Source organism: Bos indicus, chromosome 19 (assembly GCF_029378745.1).
Source record: "Bos indicus isolate NIAB-ARS_2022 breed Sahiwal x Tharparkar chromosome 19, NIAB-ARS_B.indTharparkar_mat_pri_1.0, whole genome shotgun sequence".
In the NCBI taxonomy this organism is placed as follows: Eukaryota; Metazoa; Chordata; class Mammalia; order Artiodactyla; family Bovidae; genus Bos; species Bos indicus.
The window spans coordinates 53,875,890-53,897,029 of record NC_091778.1 but is presented as its reverse complement, the minus strand read 5'-3'; the positions used below and the strand labels follow the sequence as shown (position 1 = coordinate 53,897,029).

At 44.9% G+C, this 21,140-nt stretch overlaps 1 protein-coding gene across 5 annotated transcripts in view; it reads right to left on the bottom strand.

The window, feature by feature from the left end:
- TBC1D16 (TBC1 domain family member 16) overlaps positions 1-21,140 on the bottom strand; it is an 88,896-nt gene that overhangs the window by 12,322 nt on the left and 55,434 nt on the right. For 4 of the 5 annotated variants that reach the window (XM_070773936.1, XM_070773939.1, XM_070773940.1 and 1 more), the window contains exons 4-7: positions 3,511-3,672; positions 2,306-2,453; positions 1,250-1,417; positions 566-714 (exon numbers count right to left, since the gene is read on the bottom strand). In XM_070773936.1, the coding sequence (XP_070630037.1) occupies positions 566-714; positions 1,250-1,417; positions 2,306-2,453; positions 3,511-3,672 (627 nt within the window). The remainder of the gene's footprint in view (positions 1-565; positions 715-1,249; positions 1,418-2,305; positions 2,454-3,510; positions 3,673-21,140) is intronic. The other variant, XM_070773938.1, reaches the window with a different exon arrangement.

Genomic DNA, 21,140 nt, shown 5'->3' with positions numbered 1-21,140 from the left:
CACCAGGGGCGCCCCTTCCCGCCCCGCTCAAAGATGGGAACTGGGGTCGCTGGCCAACTCTCCAGCTGCCACTTACTCTGGGCAAGGTAGGGGCGCTGGGCACAAGGCTTTCCCAAATTAACTCGGTCTCACCGGTCCCAGCTTCTGGGGGAGAGCTCACCGAAACTACAGGGTCAGGGAGGCCCAACAGAGCTCAGCAATCCCAGTTCCCAGCTGCCCTCCCCTCGACCCCCGCCCCGCTGCCACCCCGGCGTTCAGTGGTGGGATGTCAGCGCCTCGTTAAGTATGTTGAAAAAGAATTCTAAAACCTTGACATGCGAGCTAAAGAGAGCCAGTCCCGGGGCCGGGTGCGGGGGTAATGACTGCACTTATCCAGACCCATCGCTCACGGTCCTGGGAGACCCATTTTCCAAGGAAACTATGGGTCACGGAACATATTATCAATGCTGAATTGCACCTCAAATTGCCTTTCCAAATGGCATCTCCCTCCGCGGCTCCGGAGTGGGGGAGGCGGGGGTTTCCCCTTCGCGGTTCGAGGGGGGCCCCGGTCGGGCGCCGCGGTCACCTTTTCTGCTGGATCTCGGCGTATTCCTTTCTCTTCTGCACCCGCAGCGCCTCCCTTTCCTCCGACGTCGACTCGTGGCTGTAATAACGCAGCAGGAAGGGCCAGACCTCCCCTCGGATTGACACATCAATGCCGCCGAAGAAAATGGCCTGGAGGAAGCGGCAAAAGTTGGGGAGGGGCCAAAGCAGGACCGCTCAAAGCACCCCCAAATCCCCGGAGATCTGTGTTTTGGTGGCTTTGCTGCGCCTTCTTGACAACTGATGCCTTGATTCAGATCGCTGCAATTTGCACATGTTTAGAAGGGGAAAATGCCGGCCCCCCATTCCCATACAGGACACAAACCAGGCTCATTTCAATGTCAATGCCCCCCCCTGGTGCGGCGCTCAGATTAACCTGTCGTTCTCACGTCAGGGCCTTAATCCCGGTTTTGGAATCGCGGGCGCGGGCTGCGAGCTCTTCTATACACGCTGTCGCGGGGTACCCCGAACCCGCTCCGGAGGTTGCTTTTTCATCGCAGCGGCTTTGATCGCTCTATCGGGCGCGTTCACACAGCCGCTGGCGTCAGCGGACCGACCGACCGCCCCCTCCCCCGCCCCCGAAACCCGGCCGGAGGCTGCGGCCCGTGGGCGCGGCCCCGACCCCTGGCCTCGAAGCCGCCGGGCCCGCGGGCGCGCCGGGCCTCACCTTGCGGAGCTTGTACTCCTCTTCCACTTGCCCCAGCGCATTCAGGTGGCGGAGCCAGGCCGCCACGTCCAGCCGTCGGTACATGCTCTCCTCGGGGTGTGTCTCGGAAGACGGCAGCTTGGGACGCCGGATGGAGAACTGCATACACGTCTTTTCGTCGGCGACCTGCTGGACGCGAGGACCGTCGGGGCGGGGGGGCGGGGGTATGGAACAGTGGCTCAGACGCTCGGCTTTCGAAGCCAGCCCGCGCTCTTCGCGGGATGTAAACGCCTCCCCCCCCTCCCCTCTTCTGAAAGGAGGGGGACGCCTCTCCCCCGCATACAAACCCCTAAATGGCAAGTGTAATTAGACGTAATTAAAATGAAAATACCGTCCGCTTACCATGGTCCCCCCTCGCGCTCCCGGCTCCCGGCCCACTCCCACCGACCGCCTCTCCCCTCCACTCTCCCTCCGGCCCCGCCGCAAAGACGGAATTAATGCCTGGGACGGCCAACTTCCCTCTGCCGGGAGGGCCTGCAATAAATTACATGTGATTGGCCACATACAAAGGGATGGCTGTTCTGCGAGCGGGGAGCCCGCCTGTCAGGTTGTCTCCACGGGCAGTCACGGATCCAGGGCAAAACTGCAGCTGACATTTAATTCAAAAATCAAAGGTTGTTCAATGTAGGGGGAAAAAAAAAGCCATGCTACTGTAATAAGGGAAGCCAGCAGGAGGCTCTGTGGGAAGGAAAGGAATTTTAAAGTCAGCCCGTTTCTAATAAGCACATACACTATCTTAAACAGATAATTAAAGAGCTCTTATTACATTTGTATGTAGATTGAGGAAAATATGGCAGGAAGCCTTGTCAAAACATGATTTTTCAAATGTGGAGTACTGCCTTTACTAGAAGCCTGGGCACATGTTTTAAACCCGAAGTTGCTGCTCTGTTTGCCCCCAGCGACCACGGGTCACACCCTTGAGGCCTGGGACTCCCAAGGGAGAGAGTGGGTGTTCTGGTCTGGGTTGGAAGGGGAGAGGAGGGGTGGGGCAGCACCCATTCCCCCCTCCCTAGCTACCTGGTCTTTGAGGTGCGTCTCAGCGCAGTATTTCCACTGCTGAAGCACGTCAGGCAGCTTGTCCAGGCCACCATGGTGGAAGTGGAACACTTTGTACTGGCTTTCCCGACTGGCGACGACCAGCTGGCCACTGGTGCAGGCCTCATCGCTGAGCGGCCATTGGAGGGGGGAAGAAAACAGACCCATGAATATGTAAACACGGGTTTTTATTTCCAAGTATAATCAGAGGCCACTATCACTCGACCTCAGAGGCAGGAAACAGAAAGTCCCCCAGGAGTTTGGCTGCTGGCGGGAAGCAGAGAGAATTATGCCCTCACAGAAGCCATCACCCTCTTTGCTGAAGGAGGCAAAGCAGCTCCCTCTTGGGGAGGCCCCAGGTGGGACTGTCCTCGCCCCGGGAGATCTGCCACAGCAGCCTTCAGTCCCCACCCCTGCCGGCCAGGTCACATCCTCCCTTCTGTCCTGGATACCATGGAGATATCATGATATCATATCATCCATCTCCTAGGGGTGGATGCCCTGACATGAAATCAGATTTGGAACCCAGATGGGTGGGCACTAAGGAACTCCCCTCCAGTGGGCTTTCCATCTAGCACAGAAGTCACTCTGGGAAAATCCTCCAGGGAAATTCACAATATGTGCCTCAGGACCATCGCCCGACCTTGACTGGCCTTCCCTGAAAGGCAGGATGGGGCTTTGGGTCTGGGAATGCCCCCAGAGGCACAATTGCTTCTTTGAAGCACTGGTCTTTGGCTGGTGCTGTCTTGCAGCTTTCAGGAAGAGAGACATGAGGTAGCCATTAGGTGGGGAACTGAAAGGGATGGTCCCCCATCATGAAGAAAATAGTGCCTCCCTCTAGAAAGCCATAGCCTATCCTGAGTATGCACTGAGTGGTTGGGCCTCTGATTGGGTGACCGGGAGCTCCCTGCAAGCACTGCTCTCTCTGTAGCCCTAGTTTGTCATCTTCCCCCAAACCAGAGCGCAAGCAACAGCTGCTACTATCACGCTGAAGGCAGAGGAAACAGTTTGGGAGCTACCCAGACCAGGCTCCTGCGGGGCAGCCATTGTGGGGCACTGCCTACAGGGCACTAGTGATGTTGGGAAGCAGACAGTTGGGAATGTCAGGCTCCTAGACCCAAGCATGGCCCCCCGGGGACACGGCAGGTGCACAGGCAGCTTCCTGGACATGGCCAAGAGGGCCTCACCTGAAGAAGAGGCGGAGGGAGCGCATCTGGCCCAAATCCACTCGGAACACACCACAGATCTGCTCCAGGGCGCCAGCCCTCTGCGGCTCATCCCAGCGCTGGGGCTGTAGGAGGCCGCTGCCGTCCGGGAACTGCAGGTGGGCATCCATGCTGGAGGGGGAGCTGGTGGAGCAAGTAATGTGAGGACTACACCTGTCTGTCGTGCAGTCATGGGGGGAAGGGCAGGCAGGGAGGGCTTGGGGAAACCGTTTAAACATGTGTGTCTGCTCAGAGACATACCGGAGCACATCGTGCAGAGAGGTTCTCCATGAACATCCATGAATGAATGAATGAATCCCATCACAGGTACTTTAATGTGGATGGGGAAACACTTTTGTGACCAAATTCTGTCCTACCTCTGTAAAGGCACTAGGCTGTCATAATGACAGCTGAGGTCCTACTGACTGGGTTTGAGCCCTCGCTGTGTGACCCTGGGGGAAGTTAGCAAGCCTCTCTGAACCTTTGTTTCCTCCTTTGCAAAGTGAGGATAATAACAGGCCTTCTAGTAGAATGAACAGCGCTTGGTGCTGGGCACCCTGGTTTTCAAGGCTTGCTAAAAGAAGCTTGTTTCATGACCATTTTAGACAGCATGGGGCTTCCATTTGGGTTCACACTGGTTCAGTATTTTCCTGAAAAAATATTGGTTCCATAAGGAAACATTTCGGCTGCAATCCTATTAATACTACCAGTAAACACTTAGTTGAGCCTGGCTCTGTGTTAACCACTAGCCCTGTGCTTTTTATCACATATAATCGTCACAATAATCCTAGGAAATGCGTGGTTATTATCCCCACTGTACAGAACAGGAACTAAGGCTCAGAAAGGTTAAGTAACTTGTCCAAGGTCACACAGTTAGCAGGTGGTAGAGCTGGGATTTGAACCCAAGCTTTGTGGCATACATCTTTACCAGGGTATTCGATGGCCTCTCAGTTCAAAGTTCAGCAATACCGCATCATTCTTTTATTCTGCCTCTTTAAAAACTTCATTGTTTTATTTGGACCCTTGGTTGCAAAATATTTTATTTCATGGAATCAGCTACACTGCAGGTAAAGTGATGTCTCTTGAGATTTCATAGTAAACTCTAGCAGATGACTGCTAAAATATAGTCAGAGTAAAGGCAAACATCAGTTCAACCCCAACATCCTGCAGAGCTAAGACTGCAGTCGCTTTATCCCGCTTTTCCTGTTTAAACCAAGAACATAAAAGTGTCGGAGGCAATTAATCTGAAGGCACCTCTTCCTCAGATGGGCACCAGGTCTCCCAAGGAAGCTACCCGAGATTGTTGACGCACCATCTGTCTAATTCGGAACTTCCTCAAAGAGGAAGACTGGCCTTAGAACCTTTGCTGCTTCTAGAACAGCACCGGGCCTGGTGTGCTGTTCTTCCCTACTTGCCTAAGGAGGTGGGTGGAGCCAAGTCCCCCCATTTCTGAGGGGCACCTGGGGTCTCCCAGGAAACAGACTCAGGTGAAGACAGACAGCCGGATTGGGAGGAAGGCAGACAAGCTGAAGCACGCGGCCACACGACAAACTCAGACCCAAAAAGGCTGAGGGATTCCCTGTCCTCCTGAGGGGACCCTGACCGGGCTGCACTATGCAATGATTGTTTGCAAAACAAGGCAGGCCGCAGGGCTGAAGACAGCCCCCCACCAAGCCGCTTCTTGCAGCATTTCATAATCTGCTTATTGAACAATGAGGCCGCAGTGGCCAGAGAGCATGTGCTTGGCATGCTTCCCGACTGGGCCGGCCCATCCGGGCTCACCTCCAAGCCCAGCCAGAGAGGGGCCACTAAAGGGTGGCATTATTTCCAGCCCCCCCTCCCCCAGCCCTCCCCACCGCCACTCCACACACACACACACAGCACGATCCTCTAAAATCTACATGCTCTTCCCAACATGCTGCGTGCTGCTCACCCCACGGGGCAGGCCATGGTTTGCAGAAACCAGATCCAGGATGGACACCGGCTCTGGCAGAGTCACGGCTGAAGCTACTGCTCCCCTGCTGTGGTGGAAGGATTGAGGCCCTGAGGGGAAGGAGCCCCAGAGAGAGGGCCCCCGCCCCACAACACCTTCCTGTAGCAACTTGCCCCCAGGCAGAAGTCTGCCTGAACCCTTTTACAACTCCTGCAGGGGAAATTATTTGCATTAATTAATTGATTGATTGATTAATTCAAGACCTTGTGTTGGGACCTACAGCTGGGGTTCCACCATTCAAACTGGAGCAAAGTTGATGGAAGCCTTGGTTCTCGTTATTTTGGGACTGTCGTAACAGATGTCCGTACAGTCATCTAGGTCACCAAGGGCCACATCTGTTTCTGCCTCAAGATCCATTGCCATGGGGTTAAGGGCTGTATCTCATTTGCTCTTCTGCACCTCCAGCTCCCAGTACAGGCCTGGCACAGGACACAAAGATTTAATACCCATGCCTTGGATGAAATTTTAAATGTCTGGGAATTTTAAAGTCATAGAAAAAAAATGGAAATAAAATCTTGGGAAATTTGAAATATGTATAATTTTTATTTTTTTGTCTTTTTATACATGCAAAGCCCTTTGGTTTTAGGAATATTCATATGTGCTGCATATAACCTGGCTTGTTCATAAAATTATTATGTGTGGTACATTAAAATTATAAGGAAGGTTTATTTAGGGCAATAACTCTCAATATGCTAGAAGTTAAAACTGTTTTATAGGTACAACTAGAAGATGCTAAACTCTAAGAAATACAGAATTTTCTTTCTGAGGATCACCAACATGCAAAAACAGAAATGAAAAAGAAAAGTCAACTCTGTTATTGCAAAACATAGCAGATGTGTTGTCTACCTGATAATCACAGCAATGTCAGGCACAGAGTTGGGAGTTTAAATATGGCCTCAGATTCCTAGGGTGGTGTCCATTCCTCCACCTCTGAGACTGAGCTGGTCTTTTGAGTGGCTTTAATCCATAGGATATGGCGTGAGTGACATCCTATGAGCTCCAGAGCCTGGCCTCAAGAGGCTTCTGCATGCTCCGTCTTGGCACACTCCTACCACCATGAGAGGAAGCGCAGGTACAAATGAGTGACCACAAGGAGAGAGAAACCCAGCTCACAGCACCACAGTCTCCAAACCTCATGGACAGAGGCCATGACAGACCCAGTACCTGGCTGAGCCCCTAGTTGGTGACAGCTGCTGAGAAAGCCCCAGAGCACCCAGTAGAATGGTGAGACTTGGCCCAGTCCAGCCAGAAGAACTGTGAACAAATTAAATGCAGTGGTTTTAAATTGCTAAGTTTTGGAGTCCTCCATTATAGGGCCATAGATGACTGATACATACCGGAAGTGTCTGTTTTCAGAAAAAGCTCAAGCAGGAGGAAAGAAACCTCCAAAATTATTATTTTGGGGTTTTTTTTTTGGCTGTACCTCAAGGCATGTGGGACCTTAGTTCCCCAACCAGGGATCCAACCCAGGCCCCCTGATGTGGAAGCATAGTCCTAACCATTGCCTGGGAATTCCCTTCCTCCAAAATTATTGAATTGTGGTTCTCAAGGTCAAAGAGACATTGCGGCCAGACTCTGACATTTTTAAATATCCAAACTTCTAAGTTGGCTCTTGCTTTTGTTCCTCCTAAGCCTTTGAGTCAGTTGAACAGTATGTCAATGGAACCCCAGCTGTAGGTTCCAAGTATAGTGCCTGGAATTAATTAGTCAATTAATTAATGCAAATAATTTCCCCCGCAGGAGTTGTAAAAGGGTTTAAGCAGACTTTTGCCTAGAGGCAAGTTGCTGCCGGAAGGTGTGTGAGGGGCCCTCTTTCCAGGGTTCTTCCCCTCAGGGCCCCAGTCCTTCCACCACAGTGGGGGAGCAGAAGCCTTCACCCTGGACTCTGCCAGAGTGAGTGTCCATCCTGGATCTGGTTTCCGTAAACCTTAGCCTGTCCCATGGGGTGCACAGGACACAGCGCCTTGGGAAGCGCATGAGATTTTGGAAATCGTGCTGTGTGCATGTGGAGTAGAGGTGGGGAGGACTGGGGGAGGGAGGCTGAAATTAATGCCGCCCTTTGGTGGCCCCTCATAATTGCCAGAACTTGGAAGCAACCAAGATATCCTTTGGCAGATAAATGGATAAACAAACCAGTACATCCAGATGATGGAATATTATTCAGCAAGAAAAAGAAATGAGCTATCAAGCCATGAAAAAGGTATGGAGGAAAGTGAAAGAAGTCAATCTGAAAAGGGTACATACTACACGATTCCAACTCTATGACATTCTGGAAAAAGCAAAACTATGTAGATAGTAGTAAAAGAATCAATGGCTGTCAGAGATTGGGACTGTGAAGGAGTGAACAGGTGGAGCACAGAAAAATTTTAGGGCAGTGAAACTACTCTGTGTGAGATTATAGTGGTGGATACATGTCATTATACATTTGTTAAAACCCATGGAGTGCACACCACCAAATGAATCCTAATGTAAACTGGGGGGGGGGGGTAATGATGTCACTGTTATAAATGTAACAAACATACCACTCGTGGGGATGTTGGTCATGGGGAGGCTTTGCACGTTGTTGGGGCAGGGGGCATATGGGAAATCTTTGTACTTTCCTCGTAATTTTGTTATGAATCTAAAACTGCTCTAAAAAATAAAATCTGTTTAAAAAAATGAAAAGCCAAAGAACAAACTGAGACATATATATGATAAGGGTTAATATCCTTAGTATGAAAAAAGGTATGTAAAAATTTTAAAAATGAGTGCCCAACAGGAAAAAAAAAACGGCAAAAGGACATGAAAAAACAATCACTAGAGAATAAACACAAATAACCAATAACATTTTCATATTCAGAGTAATGAAATAAAGGCAAATGGAAGCAAGATACAATTTAGGGGGAGGTCTATGAAGTTGGCAATAATTAAAAGGTTATAAAATATAGTGTAGGTAAGGATTTGGGAAAGTACTCTTGCATGGCTGGGGGCACTGTATGCCAGCCAAATTTCTCTCAATGGCAATTTGGAAATCTAATGCAAAAGCCTTAAAAATGTTTATTTATTTTCATCCTTTACTTTCATTTCCAGGTATTGAACCTAAGAAAACAGCCATAGTTACCTACAAAAAACACTTAATGTGAATAGACACAAAAAAGCCTCTGAGGAAAGTCCAATGCTCATTCAGAAGAAAAGCTGTCAGCAAACTAGGAATTGAAGGACATCTCAAACTGATAGAGGGCACCTGCAGACATTCTACAGTTCACATCACACTCAATAGTAGGAGACTGAATTTTTTCCCCCTATGATTGGAAGGTTCTATGCTCTGTAAGAGACAAAAAAGAAACTGAATCTCATAAATATTGGAAAAGAAGAAGTAAAACTCCCCATTTGCAGATGATATAATTGTTTACATGAAAAAATTCCCATGGAATTTACAAAACAACTCAGAACTAATCAGTGAATTTAACAGAGTTAAAAAAATAAAAGGTTATTATACAAAAATTAATTGCATTATTAAAGACTAGTAACACATAACTGGAAAATGTAATAAATAAAAAATTCCACTTACAGTAGCAAAAAGCCCATATAAAATATTTAGAATAAGTGCAACAAATGACATTCAAGACCTTTACACTGAAAAACACAAAACCTTGCTGAGAGAAAGTAAAGGAAAACTAAATAAATGAAGAGATATACCATGTCCATAGATTGAAATGGTCACATTGTTAAGATGGTAATCTTGCCAAATAGATCTACAGATTCAACACAATTCCAATCAAAATTCCAGAAGAATTTTCTGGGTAGAAATTGGCAAGCTGACTCTAAAATTCATATGGAAATACAGAAGTCCTAGAATAAGCAAAACAACTCTAAAAAGAGGAGAAAGTTGGAGGACTTATTAAAAACTACAGTAATCAGTGTAGTTTGGTATTGGTTAAAGAGCAAATTTTTTAATTAATGGAAAAAAATAGACAGCCCAGAAATAGGCCAATATAATTGACAAAAAAAAATTAGACAAAAATGCAAAAACAATTCAGTGGAGAAAAGAACGGTTTTTCAACTAATGTTGTTAAATCAACTGGATATCTGAATATATGAAAAAATTAACATCAACACTTTCTTCATGTTATAAACAAAAATGAACTCAAAATAGATCACAGACCTAGATATAATACTCAAGACTGTAAAACTTCTAGAAGAATCCATAAAAGAATACTTTTTGTGATCTTAGAATAGGCTAAGTTTTCTTAAAAAACAAAAAGCACAAAACATAAAATAAATAATAGATTAGATAACTGAAAACTCTTTTCTTCAAATTACATCATTAAAGAAAACAAAAATGCATCCCACAGCCTGGGAGAAAATATTCATGACACACATATCCAATAAAAGACTTGTATTCAGAATATGTATGAGGAACTCTTAAAATTCAATAGTGCTGTTAGATAAATTTCTTAGATGTGATACCAAAAGCATGATCTATAAAAGAAAAAAGTGAAAATCGGACTTCATTAGAATGAAAAACTGCTCTTTGAAAGGCATTGTTAAAAAAATAAAAGAGTCAAGCCAGAGACTGGGAAAAGATATTTGTAAAGTATATAACTGATGAAGGATTTATATTCAGAATATATAAAGATCCTTCAAAGCCCAGTAAAAAGAAAACAAACAACACAAGTTTAAAATTGCCAAAAGATTTGAAAAGACACTTCGCCAAATAAAGTGGCAAATAAGCATAGGACATTACTGATTACAAGAGAAATGGAAATGGAAACCACAATGTGTACACATATGTCAAAACTCAGCAAACTGTGCACTTTAAATATATGCAGGTATTGTAACTCAGTTATACTTCAATAAAGTTGTAAAAAACACCAATACTCAATATGATTACCAGATTTCTAACAAAAATGAATATTTTATTTTTTTAAGCTTTTAAAAATATTTTATTTATTTATGGGTTTTTTTATCTGCAGCATGTGAACTCTCAGGTGTGGCATCTGGGATCTAGTTCCCTAACTGGCCCCCTGCATTGGGAGTGTGGAGTCTTAGCCACTGGACCATCAGGGAAGTCCCAGGGATATTTTAATATATTGTGGCACATGCATATGATACAATGCCATTAAGCTAGTATGAAACATTTTATTAAAGTATTTAATGATGAAAGAAAATGCTATTATGTTGAATCAAGAAAGTAGGGTGAAAATTATATGAAATATGATACAACATAGTTTTGTATATAATGTATATTTATAAATATTTTATATCTACATTAAATAGATAAATAGAAAACCACACCAAAATGACAATAAAAATCATCTCTAGGTGGCATTATAGTTTGTTTTCATCTTCTTCTTTATCTTACATATTTTCTAAAAAGAATAATGTATCATTTCGATACTCAGAAATAATAAGTTGATCTTCCATCTTTTTTTAAACAAGTCCATATTAACCTTTATATTGTAAAACCAATAAGGATAATTTTGAAAAGAAAAAAAGGAAAAAGTCAGGTATCAATAACCAATCATTATCTTGGTTACCATTTATTTGAGGTTTCTTATGTGCCAGGAGCTCTGCTGATTGCTTTAAAGATTTTCTCACACTAACACTATGAAGGAGATATTATTAACTCCATTTTATAGCTAAGAAGACTGAGACCAGGAACATCATCCTCAAATTTCACAGGTGGTAAATGGCAGAGCAGGGATGGACCAGGCATGGCTCATCCAAAGCTCAAATTCCTGACACCTATTGATGTGTGACTTCCAGAGACAAAGGCAATGACTTAAAAAGAAAATAAAGGAAGATACAGAGGAAAAAAAAAAAAACCTCTATTTTAAAAACTATCTCTTAAAGAATGCCCCTGAACACATACCTACTGCTCCCCGTTGCCCCATGCTCCTGGATCTCAAACCGTCAGCAATCAGGTTTTGTCCACCAGTGAAGCCCCAGTCCTCAGCCTGGTGCACGGTAATATCAGGTCATTTTTGCCCACACCTCCTTATATCACTGCATCACAATGAATGGCTTCAAGCAACAGAAATTTCTCTCTTGCAGTTCTGGAGAACAGAAGTCTGAAGTCAAGGTGTCAGCAGGGCCAAGCTCCCTGTGAAGGTCTTGGGGATGATCCTTCCCTGCTTCTTCCAGCTTTTGGTGGAGTCTGTGGCTTTCATTGGCATGGACACATCACTCCAGTCTCTACCTCTGTCTTTACATGGCCTTCTTCCCTCTGGGTGTGGCTCTCTGTGTCTCTGTTCTATTTTCTTGTAAGGGCACCAGTCTTTGGATTAGGGCTCACTCTAATCCAGAATGATCTCCTCATAACTAATTACATTTGTAAATATGTTCTTTATAAATAAAGCTGAGTTTTGAGGTTCCAGGTGGATATGGATTTAGGAGAATATTATTCAATTAAGTTATACCCCTTTATATGCTCCCACTATATCTCAGGCAAACTGGACAACTCATATCCTTTCTACCTTATAAGGCCCTCCCTCCATGCAGTTGCCTCGGGTTCCTCCCCCTGGGTTACCTGCTCTCTAGCCTCTATTCCTGTTCTTTTCACTCTCCAAGACCCAGTTTCTCTGTTTTCCCTTGACTTTAGGGAAGCTGCTAAGGAGAGTATCTGATGTATCACAGGTACCCCAAACATGCTGATTTTCTCTTATTTCTTGCAAAATCCTTAGAAATTTATCATTCTCTTTGGTGTGTTTTGCTTTGGACTTTGCATTAAGTCAGTTCCTAATGCCCAAACCAGACAGACATCACAAGAACATAGCATTCTAGGCCCTAATGAATATCCCTCATGATAGAGACACAAAATTCTCAACAAAATACTAGCAAACCAAAGTCAACAACATCTAAAAAGGATTATACACCATGACCAAGTGCGATTTATGCCAGGAATGCAAAGGTGGTTTAACATATGAGGATCAAGTCATGTAATAACCAGATTAATAAAGATTACAAAAACCACACAACCATCTCAATAGCAGCAGAAAAAAACATTTGACAAAAATCCAACTCCTTTTCATGATGAAAACACTTACCAAACTAAAAATAGAAAGGAACTTCCTCAATCTTAGTAAGGGCATCTATAAAAACCCACAGCTAACATCATACTCTATGGTGAAAGACTGAAACCTTTCCCCTTTAGATCAGAAACAAGACAAGGATGTCTGCTCTCACCCCTTCTATTCTACTGAAGGTTATATTCAGGGCAATTAGACAAGGAAAAGCAAAGAAGCAAAAAGGTATCCAGACTGAAGGAAAGAAGTAAAATCATCTCTATTTGCAGATGATGGATTTTTCATATAGAATATCCTTAGGAATTCATATCTACACACACACAAAAAACCTGTTAAAACTGATACATGAATTCAGCAAAGTTGAAGGATACAGGATCAGTATACAAAAATTAATGCATTTCTATACACTAGCAATGAACAATCCAAAAACCAAATTAAGAAAGCAATTCCATTTACAACACACACACACACACACACACACGAAGTAAAAGACTTGCATAGCAACTACCAAAGTATTGTTGAGGCACAGACCTAAACAAATGGACACCACCCTTATGGCAGAAAGTAAAGAAGAACTAAAGAGCCTCTTGATGAAAGTGAAAGAGGAGAGTGAAAAAGTTGGCTTAAAACTCAACATTCAAAAAACCAAGATCATGGCATCTGGTCCCATCACTTCATGGCAAATAGATGGGGAAACAATGGAAACAGTGACAGACTTTATTTTCTTGGGCTCCAAAATCACTGCGGATGGTGACTGCAGCCATGAAATTAAAAGACACTTGCTCCCTGGAAGAAAAGCTGTGATCAACCTAGACAGGATATTAAAAAGCAAACGCATTACTTTGCCAACAAAGGTTCATCTAGTCAAAGCTATGGTTTTTCCAGTAGTCATGTGTGGATGTAAGAGTTGGACTATAAAGAAAGCTGAGTGCTGAAGAATTGATGCTTTTGAACTATGGTGTTGGAGAAGACTCTTGAGAGTCCCTTGGTGTGCAAGGAGATCCAACCAGTCCATCCTAAAGGAAATCAGTCCTAAATATCCACTGGAAGGACTGATGCTGAAGCTGAAGCTCCAATACTTTGGCCACCTCATGCAAAGAACTGACTCATTGGAAAAGACCCTGATGGTGAGAAAGATTGAAGGCAGAAGGAGAAGGAGACGACAGAGGATAAGATGGTTGGATGGCATCACTAACTCGATGGACATGAGTTTGAGTAAGCTCCAGGAGTTGGTGATGGACAGGGAGTCCTGACATGCTGTGGTTCATGAGGTCTCAAAGAGTCAGACATGACTGAGCGACTGAACTGAACCGAAAGAAATGGAAAGTCATCCCGTGCTTACGAATAGGAAGACTTCATATTGTTAAGATGGCAGTACTCCCCAAATTAATTCATACACTCAACACAATCCCCAACAAAATCCTACTTGCCTTTTTTGGAGTTATTGACAAGCTGGTCTAAACATAATATGGAAATGCAAGGGGACCCAGAACAGCCAAAACAATATTGTAAAAGACGAATAAAGTTGGAGGACTCACACTTCCTAGTTTCAAAACTCACTATAAAGAGGTACTGCCATAATGACAAGACATATTGATCGATGGAATAGAACTGATGGTCCAGAAATAAACCCATACATTGATGATCAATTGGTGTTCAACAAGGTTGCCAAAACAACTCAGTGGGAGAACGAATAGTCTTCAACAACTGGTGCTGGGACAACTAGATATCTATGTGTAAAAGATGGAATTTGGACCCTTATCTCATCCCATTACAAAAAATTAACTCAGAATGGATCAAAGATCTAAATGGAAGAGCTAAAAGTATAAAACTCTTAGAAAAAGCATAGGCATAAATCCTCACGACCTTGGATTAGGCCGTGGTTTATTCAATGACATCAAAAGCACAAGCAATCCAAGGAAAAAAGAGATAAATTGGACCTTGTCAAAATTAAAATCTTTTGAGCTTCAAAGAAAACTCTCAAGAAAATAAAAAGACAACCCATAGAATGGGAGAAAACATTTGAAATCACATATGTAATAAAGGGCTATATTTTAAAAAAGAAAAATTTAGAATACAACACTAAAAAGACAATTGATCCAACTAAACAATGGATCTACCTGAATAGATGTCTCTCCAATGAAAATATTCAAATGACCAATAAGCACATAAAAAGATGCCTAACAGCATTAGCCATGAGGGAAATGCAAGTCAAAACTACAGTGAAATATTGTACCATTTCACATATTAGGATGGTTATAATAAAAACCAAAGACGGAAAATATAAGTATCAGTGAGGATGTGGAGAAATTAGAACCCTTATACATTGCTGATGGGAATAAAAATTAGTGCAACTACTGTGGAAAATACTTTGGAAGTTTCTCAAAAGTTAAATACAGATTTACCATATATGACCCAGCAGTTCCACTCCTAAAAAATTAAAAATATATATCCACACAAAAACTTGTATATGAATTAATGTGCATAGCAGCATTATTCATAATAGCCCCAAAGGGGATATGACACAAATGTCCATCAACTGAAAAATGGATAAACATAATACAGTATATCCATACAATGAAATATAAAATTAGTGAAATTTTAGTAATTAGTAAATTAGTAAAATTAGTGAATATAAAATTACTGAAATACTGATATGTGCTACAACATAGAGGAATCTTGAAAACATACTAAGTGAGAGAAACAAGTTACACAAGGCCACATACCTAGGCTTCCCTGACCTGGGTTCGATTCTTGGGTTGGGAAAATCCCCTGGAGAAGGGAAAGGCTACCCACTCCAGTATTCTGGCCTGGAGAATTCCATGAACTGTATAGTCCATGGGGTTGCAAAGAGTCAGACGTGACTTTCACTTTCACTTTTCATATGAAATATCCAGAGCAGAAAAACCCATAGAAAGAAGGCAGGTTAGTGGCTGGTACAAGCCAAGGGAAGGGAGGAGTGAGTTTTAACTGTGATGGGTTTGGAGTTACTGTTTTGGAATGATGAAAATATTCTGGAACTTGATTGTGGGGATGGTTGTACAACTTTGTGAATGAACTAAATGCCCTTGCTTTGTATAGTTTTAAAGGGTGAATTTTGGAACTTTGTCCTGGTGGCCCACTGGTAAAGACTGTGCTTCCACTGTAGGGGGTGCGGGCTCGATCCCTGATCAGGAAACTAAAATCCCTTATGCCGAGTGGCATGGCCGAAAAGTAAAAAAGATCTCTGTGTTTCAATTCATGCAAAATGAACTACAATAAAATATCTTTTAAAAAGAAATAAAGGGTGAGTTTTATTTTACATTAATGATATCTCAATAAAAAGAAGTCCCTGTGTCCCCCATCTCCCCTGTCTGATTCAGCCTGAACATCTCCTGGCAAAGGCACAAAGCGTGACCTCAGCCAATATTTGTTTACTCAACACAAAGTTCTCAGTGCCTCCCAGTTCTGGGGATGGCTGAATGTTGCCAGACATTTAGACCTTCATTCTGGTGGAGAACGAGGGGCAGACACGTCAGGAAGTGACTGTGTCATGGGGACGTGGGCACAGAGGTGGGAGGCTCAGGGGCTGACATTCTTGAGGGTGGTCTTGGGGAGCCTGGGTGAGGCCTGAGGCGGGGAGAAAAGCCAGTAAAGCAGAGAGTGCAGAGAGCATTAATAGGTCAAGTAAGCGACGCACGCTGGAAAAGGCGCCCATCACTATGGGGAAAATGGCGTTACCCTGGGAAGAGAGATTCATTTTGCTCTTACATTGTTGAGTTTAACTTTCCTCCTAGTGAAGGAATGGAAATGATCTCATATTATAAATAATTTTACATTAAAAATATACTCCTTGCTTTTTTATTATTTAATATTGTAAGTAATAAATTCATTTTTGTGGTAAAAAATTCAAAAATACTAAAGTGTGCAAAATCAGCAGTGGAAAAGCCCCTCCCAACACCTCGCTATCCTGTCCAGTGTGCCCTCCAAGAAGCCGTCTTTGTTGGCAGCTTGGGGATTCTTACCTTGCTTCACGTGTTCATGTATTTAAAAAGTAACTTGCAGACATCATTTTACAATGGCTCAGGCACAATTACAAAAGAACAGTGTAATCATTTATTCACCTGGACTCATTAATGACTCCCCTAGGAAGTCATTAATAGTAAAGCATCATCAGATGGTAAAGTGTCTGCCTACAATGTGGGAGACCAGGGTTCAATCCCTGGGTTGGGAAGATCCCCTGGAGAGGGAAACGGCAACCCACTCCCGTACTGCTGCTGCTGCTGCTGCTAAGTCGCTTCAGTCATGTCAGCCTCTGTGACCCCATAGACAACAGCTCACCAGGCTCCCCTGTTCCCGGGGTTCTCCAAGCAAGAACACTGGAGTGAGTTGCCATTTCCTTCTCCAATGTATGAAAGTGAAAAGTGAAAGTAAAGTCGCTCAGTTGTATCCAACTCTTTGTGACCCCATGGACAGCAGCCTACCAGGCTCCTCCATCCATGGTATTTTCCAGGCAAGAGTACTGGAGTGGGGTGCCATCGCCTTCTCCAACTGTTCTCCCGTACTCTTGCCTGGAAAATCCCATGGATGGAGGAGTCTGGTAGGCTACAGTCCATGGGTCACAAAGAGTCGGACACGACTGAGTGACTTCACTTTCTTTCCCTTTCATTACAGTCAATCAGTCGCTCTTCTCTACAACACTTGACTTCATTCAAGGAGGACAAGAAGAAGCCGATCCCCTGCCCACCAGAGGATGGGAATCTCGTAGGAAAGCTAAGCTGAGGACCATGAGCACGTGGATGATAACACCACATGGACCAGCTGCTGCTGTCAGAGAGCCCCAAAGAACTGGAGGTGTCAGAGGAAGGCATCACCCAGAGCAGGGGCTGTGGCCCCTGGAAAGGCTCAGTCCCAGTGCAGTGGCACAGGGGTTGGTCCTGAGTATCTCTGGGTAGAAGGAAGAGCCTGGGCACAAGCAGAAGGAATAATAAGGAAGCCAGAAGGGCTGGCTGGAATTATTCTAAGAAGGGCCCTGGCATTGGTATTTTGGAAATCCATGGACAGAGGAGCTTGGTGGGCTATAGTCCATGGGGGTTGCAAAGAGTCAGACATGACTGAACAATCAACACTTTTCTTTTTTCGTTGATATTTTAATCAGGTCATCTCATCCCAAAGAATTGAAAGCAGAGACTCAAACAGATATTTGCAAACCAATGTTCACAGCAGCCTTATTCATAATACCCATGTCTCTAAAATATATGAAAAAAAGTATCCATCAACAGATGAATGGATACACAAAATGTGGTCACCACATACAATGAAATATTAGTCCATCTTAAAAAGGAACAAAATCCTGACACAGGCTACAGTATGAATGAACCATGAAGACTTTATGCTCAGCGAGGTAAGCCAGCCACAAAAGGACACATTCTATAGGATTTCACTTAAATGAGGTGCCTGGAAGAGCCGAATTCATTGCGACAGAGAGCAGATTAAGGTTATTGGAGGCTGGAGGAGAGAGAGAACGTGGAGTTAAGAGTTTAATGAATAGAGCTTCAGTTTTACAAGATGAAAGAGTTCTAAAGATGGGTGATGGCCCAAAAGTGTGAATGTACTTCATATTACAAACTGTACATTTAAAAATGGTTGAGATGGGGGGAAGTTGCTCTATAGTATGCGGAGCCCAGCCTGACCCTCTCTGATGACCTAGAGGAGTGTGATGGGGCAGGGGAGGGAGGCTCAAGAGGGCAGATATATATATATATATATATTTAAACTATGACTGATTCACATTGTTATGTGGTAGAAACCAGTACAACACTGTAAAGCAGTTTTCCTCCAATTAAAAAAAATTTTTAAACTCCAAAAATGATTGCAATAGTAAATTGTGTTTTATCCCAGTAATAATATTAAAAAAAAAAAAAACCCAATGGTTTTCTGATTTAGAATTCTTAGTTCCCCCCACTCCAAATAATATTTTTTTATCTTTCCTTCATCTTCCTGGCGTGGATGCCCATGCTGGATCAGCTGTAGGACTGGCCAGCCCCTGACCCATGCAAAGGCCATGCAGACCAACAGGTGGGAAGGAAGGAAACCCTGCCATGGAGGTGCGTTATTGAGGATAATGAAGAGTTTGTGGAATAAGTTTAAGAACATCAATAGAGTGGGTAGAAGGCTGGTCGCTTTGCTTCCAAAGTGACTATGCGTGACGTCTCCCTGTGGAACTCCTGTCCTATTTCCATCTCTGACCTGGTTGTGGGGGGGACCTCTGTACTGTACCTGGGGCAACCTCCCTCCCCCTATCTACTGTCTCTTCTTTAAAGTGACCCCTGGCAGAAGCTGGGCTGTTCCGCTGCTTCACGACATGATGTGCTCTGTCCTCAGGGACCCTGAGAGAAGGCAAAGCTCACAAAGACCCAACAGGAGTTCCCCGATGCCCTAGTGGTTAGGATTCCAGGTTTTCACTGCCGCGGACCTGGTTCAATCCCTGATCAGGGTACTGAGATCCCGCAAGCTGAGCAGAGTAGCCAAAAATAGATAAATATTTTAAAAAGAAACCAATATTGTTTTTTAAAAAACAAAAAGGCCCAGAAAGGCCCCTTCGTCTGGGCAGTGTTCCCTCCCCATCGACAGGGCTTCGGGTTTCGGGGAAGCAAGTTTTTGCTTTGGTTTTTTGTCTTCCTACTCGGTAAAGTCGAAGTCCACAAATCTGCCTGAGGGGTTCGAGGAAGAACAAACAAGGCGATCCTGTGTAATCCACCCGGTGGGAGAGTCGGCCAGCTGACATAGCTGTGGCACTCGCACTGCACAGTCACACACTTGGCCCCACTAGCAGCGAAGTTTCCTCAGAACTCTCGCATCCTGTGGCGCCTACTTAAAGGGCTGCCAGGGCCCTTGTGAAGACTCGATTGTCAGACAAAGAGATTGCTTAAAAGAAGGAAACCTGGGCAACCAGGATGTTCTGGGAGCCCCAGGCTCCTGATTTTAAAGGATGAGTAAGGTAGGAGAGGGCATTCAGAGCCGTGGCCACAACAGGTCCACTGTGACTGGGGAAGACAAAGATCACTTTTACTCTAGTCTGCCACCAACTCCGTCTGTGTGTCACCAGCTTCAGGCCCTCAACCACCCAAACCTGCCACTGACAGCTGAGAAATTTTGTCCCTAGAGCCCTCAGCACAGATGCAGTTTCTGACGAAGCCTGCCTCTGCCCACACATGGGGAGATGAGTACCACTCTGGACTATGGCGAGCGAGGGACTGTTTCAAAGCTACTTTGGATTGGATGGGGCTCTGCAGCGACCTGGCTAAGCCTCTGGGTCTCAGGGCAACAGTCCTCGCTTGGTCACGAGGACTGATGTCCTGCGCCCCCACAGTCTCCACACATTCCTAGGCCAGGCAGCCAGCCAGGGCATGGGGGACATCATGCAGGGTGGTCCATGATGCCAGCTTCACTACACTGGGCGTTTCTGAGTTCTGCTTTGTTTCCAAAAAGCTAACTAGTCTACATATAGATCAACCTGTGACCTTGACCTTACTAACTGTACCTTGCCCAGACAAAGCCTAGAGGACAGGATAAAGTAAGAACCAACACGTACAGAGCAGTTTAGGTCCTAAAGATACATACAGCACCCCCACTACATCGCTGCTAGCATGCCCACTTTTCAGATGTGACAGCTGACACCCAGAGAGGCCCAGTCATTGTGCAAGGCCACGCTGGGCCCTGACCACTATACTATCTCTTGTGCAGCAGTAGAAAGCATCTCTCTCTTTTAAAAAAATATTTATTTTTATTTACTTATTTGACTGTGCGGGTCTTCGTTGTGACATGTGAGATCTAATTCCCCGACCAGGGATCAAACCTGGGCCCCCTACATTGGAAGCACAGGGGCTTAGCCACTGGACCACCAGGGAAGTCCCCAGAAAGCATCTCTTTATCCTCTATCATGTACTAATCACATGGCATTTACTCACATAGGGCTTCCAAATGTTGCTTGACTGACAAGCAGCCAACTAAAACTACAGGAAGGAGAGTTCTAAAGAGAAGGAGGATACTGGAGGACATGTCATGGCAGCACGCACACACATGTGTGTTTAAGTACTGCAACATGAACGGCCACGTCAGGCATGTTTGGGGTATGGCTACATCCTTTCTGCCAAAGACAAACTGGATGGGAAATCCTCCCTTCACTCAGCGTGGATCCTGGAAGGCCTGGGACCAGTCCTGGCTCGGCTCCTCAGCCAGCCTATGTGGTCTTGGGCCAGTTATCTCCTCTACTGGGCCCTGGCCTTCTCAGCCATAAAATGCGGAGATGGGAGAGGAAAGCATTGGGACAGGGCTGAGGGCCCAAGATACACTGAGTGGACTTTGCTGTTCTGTCTGCTTGTTAGGTGCAGCCTGCTGTTCTGCCAGCAGCCTGTGGCTGTTGGGAGGTCAGTACCGGGTGGGATGTCCTTTGCCTTCCAACAGTGCAGCCAGCCCAGCCACCTCCTTGCAAATTCAGGCTCCAGAGTTCTTGCTGTTCCCAACTCCAGCCCCATACCCGAGTCCTCGCTTTTTCACTCATGTTCCCTCCCCTGCGGGCTTCCCAGGTGGTGCTCGTGGTAAAGAATCTGCCTGCCAAGCAGGAGATGCGG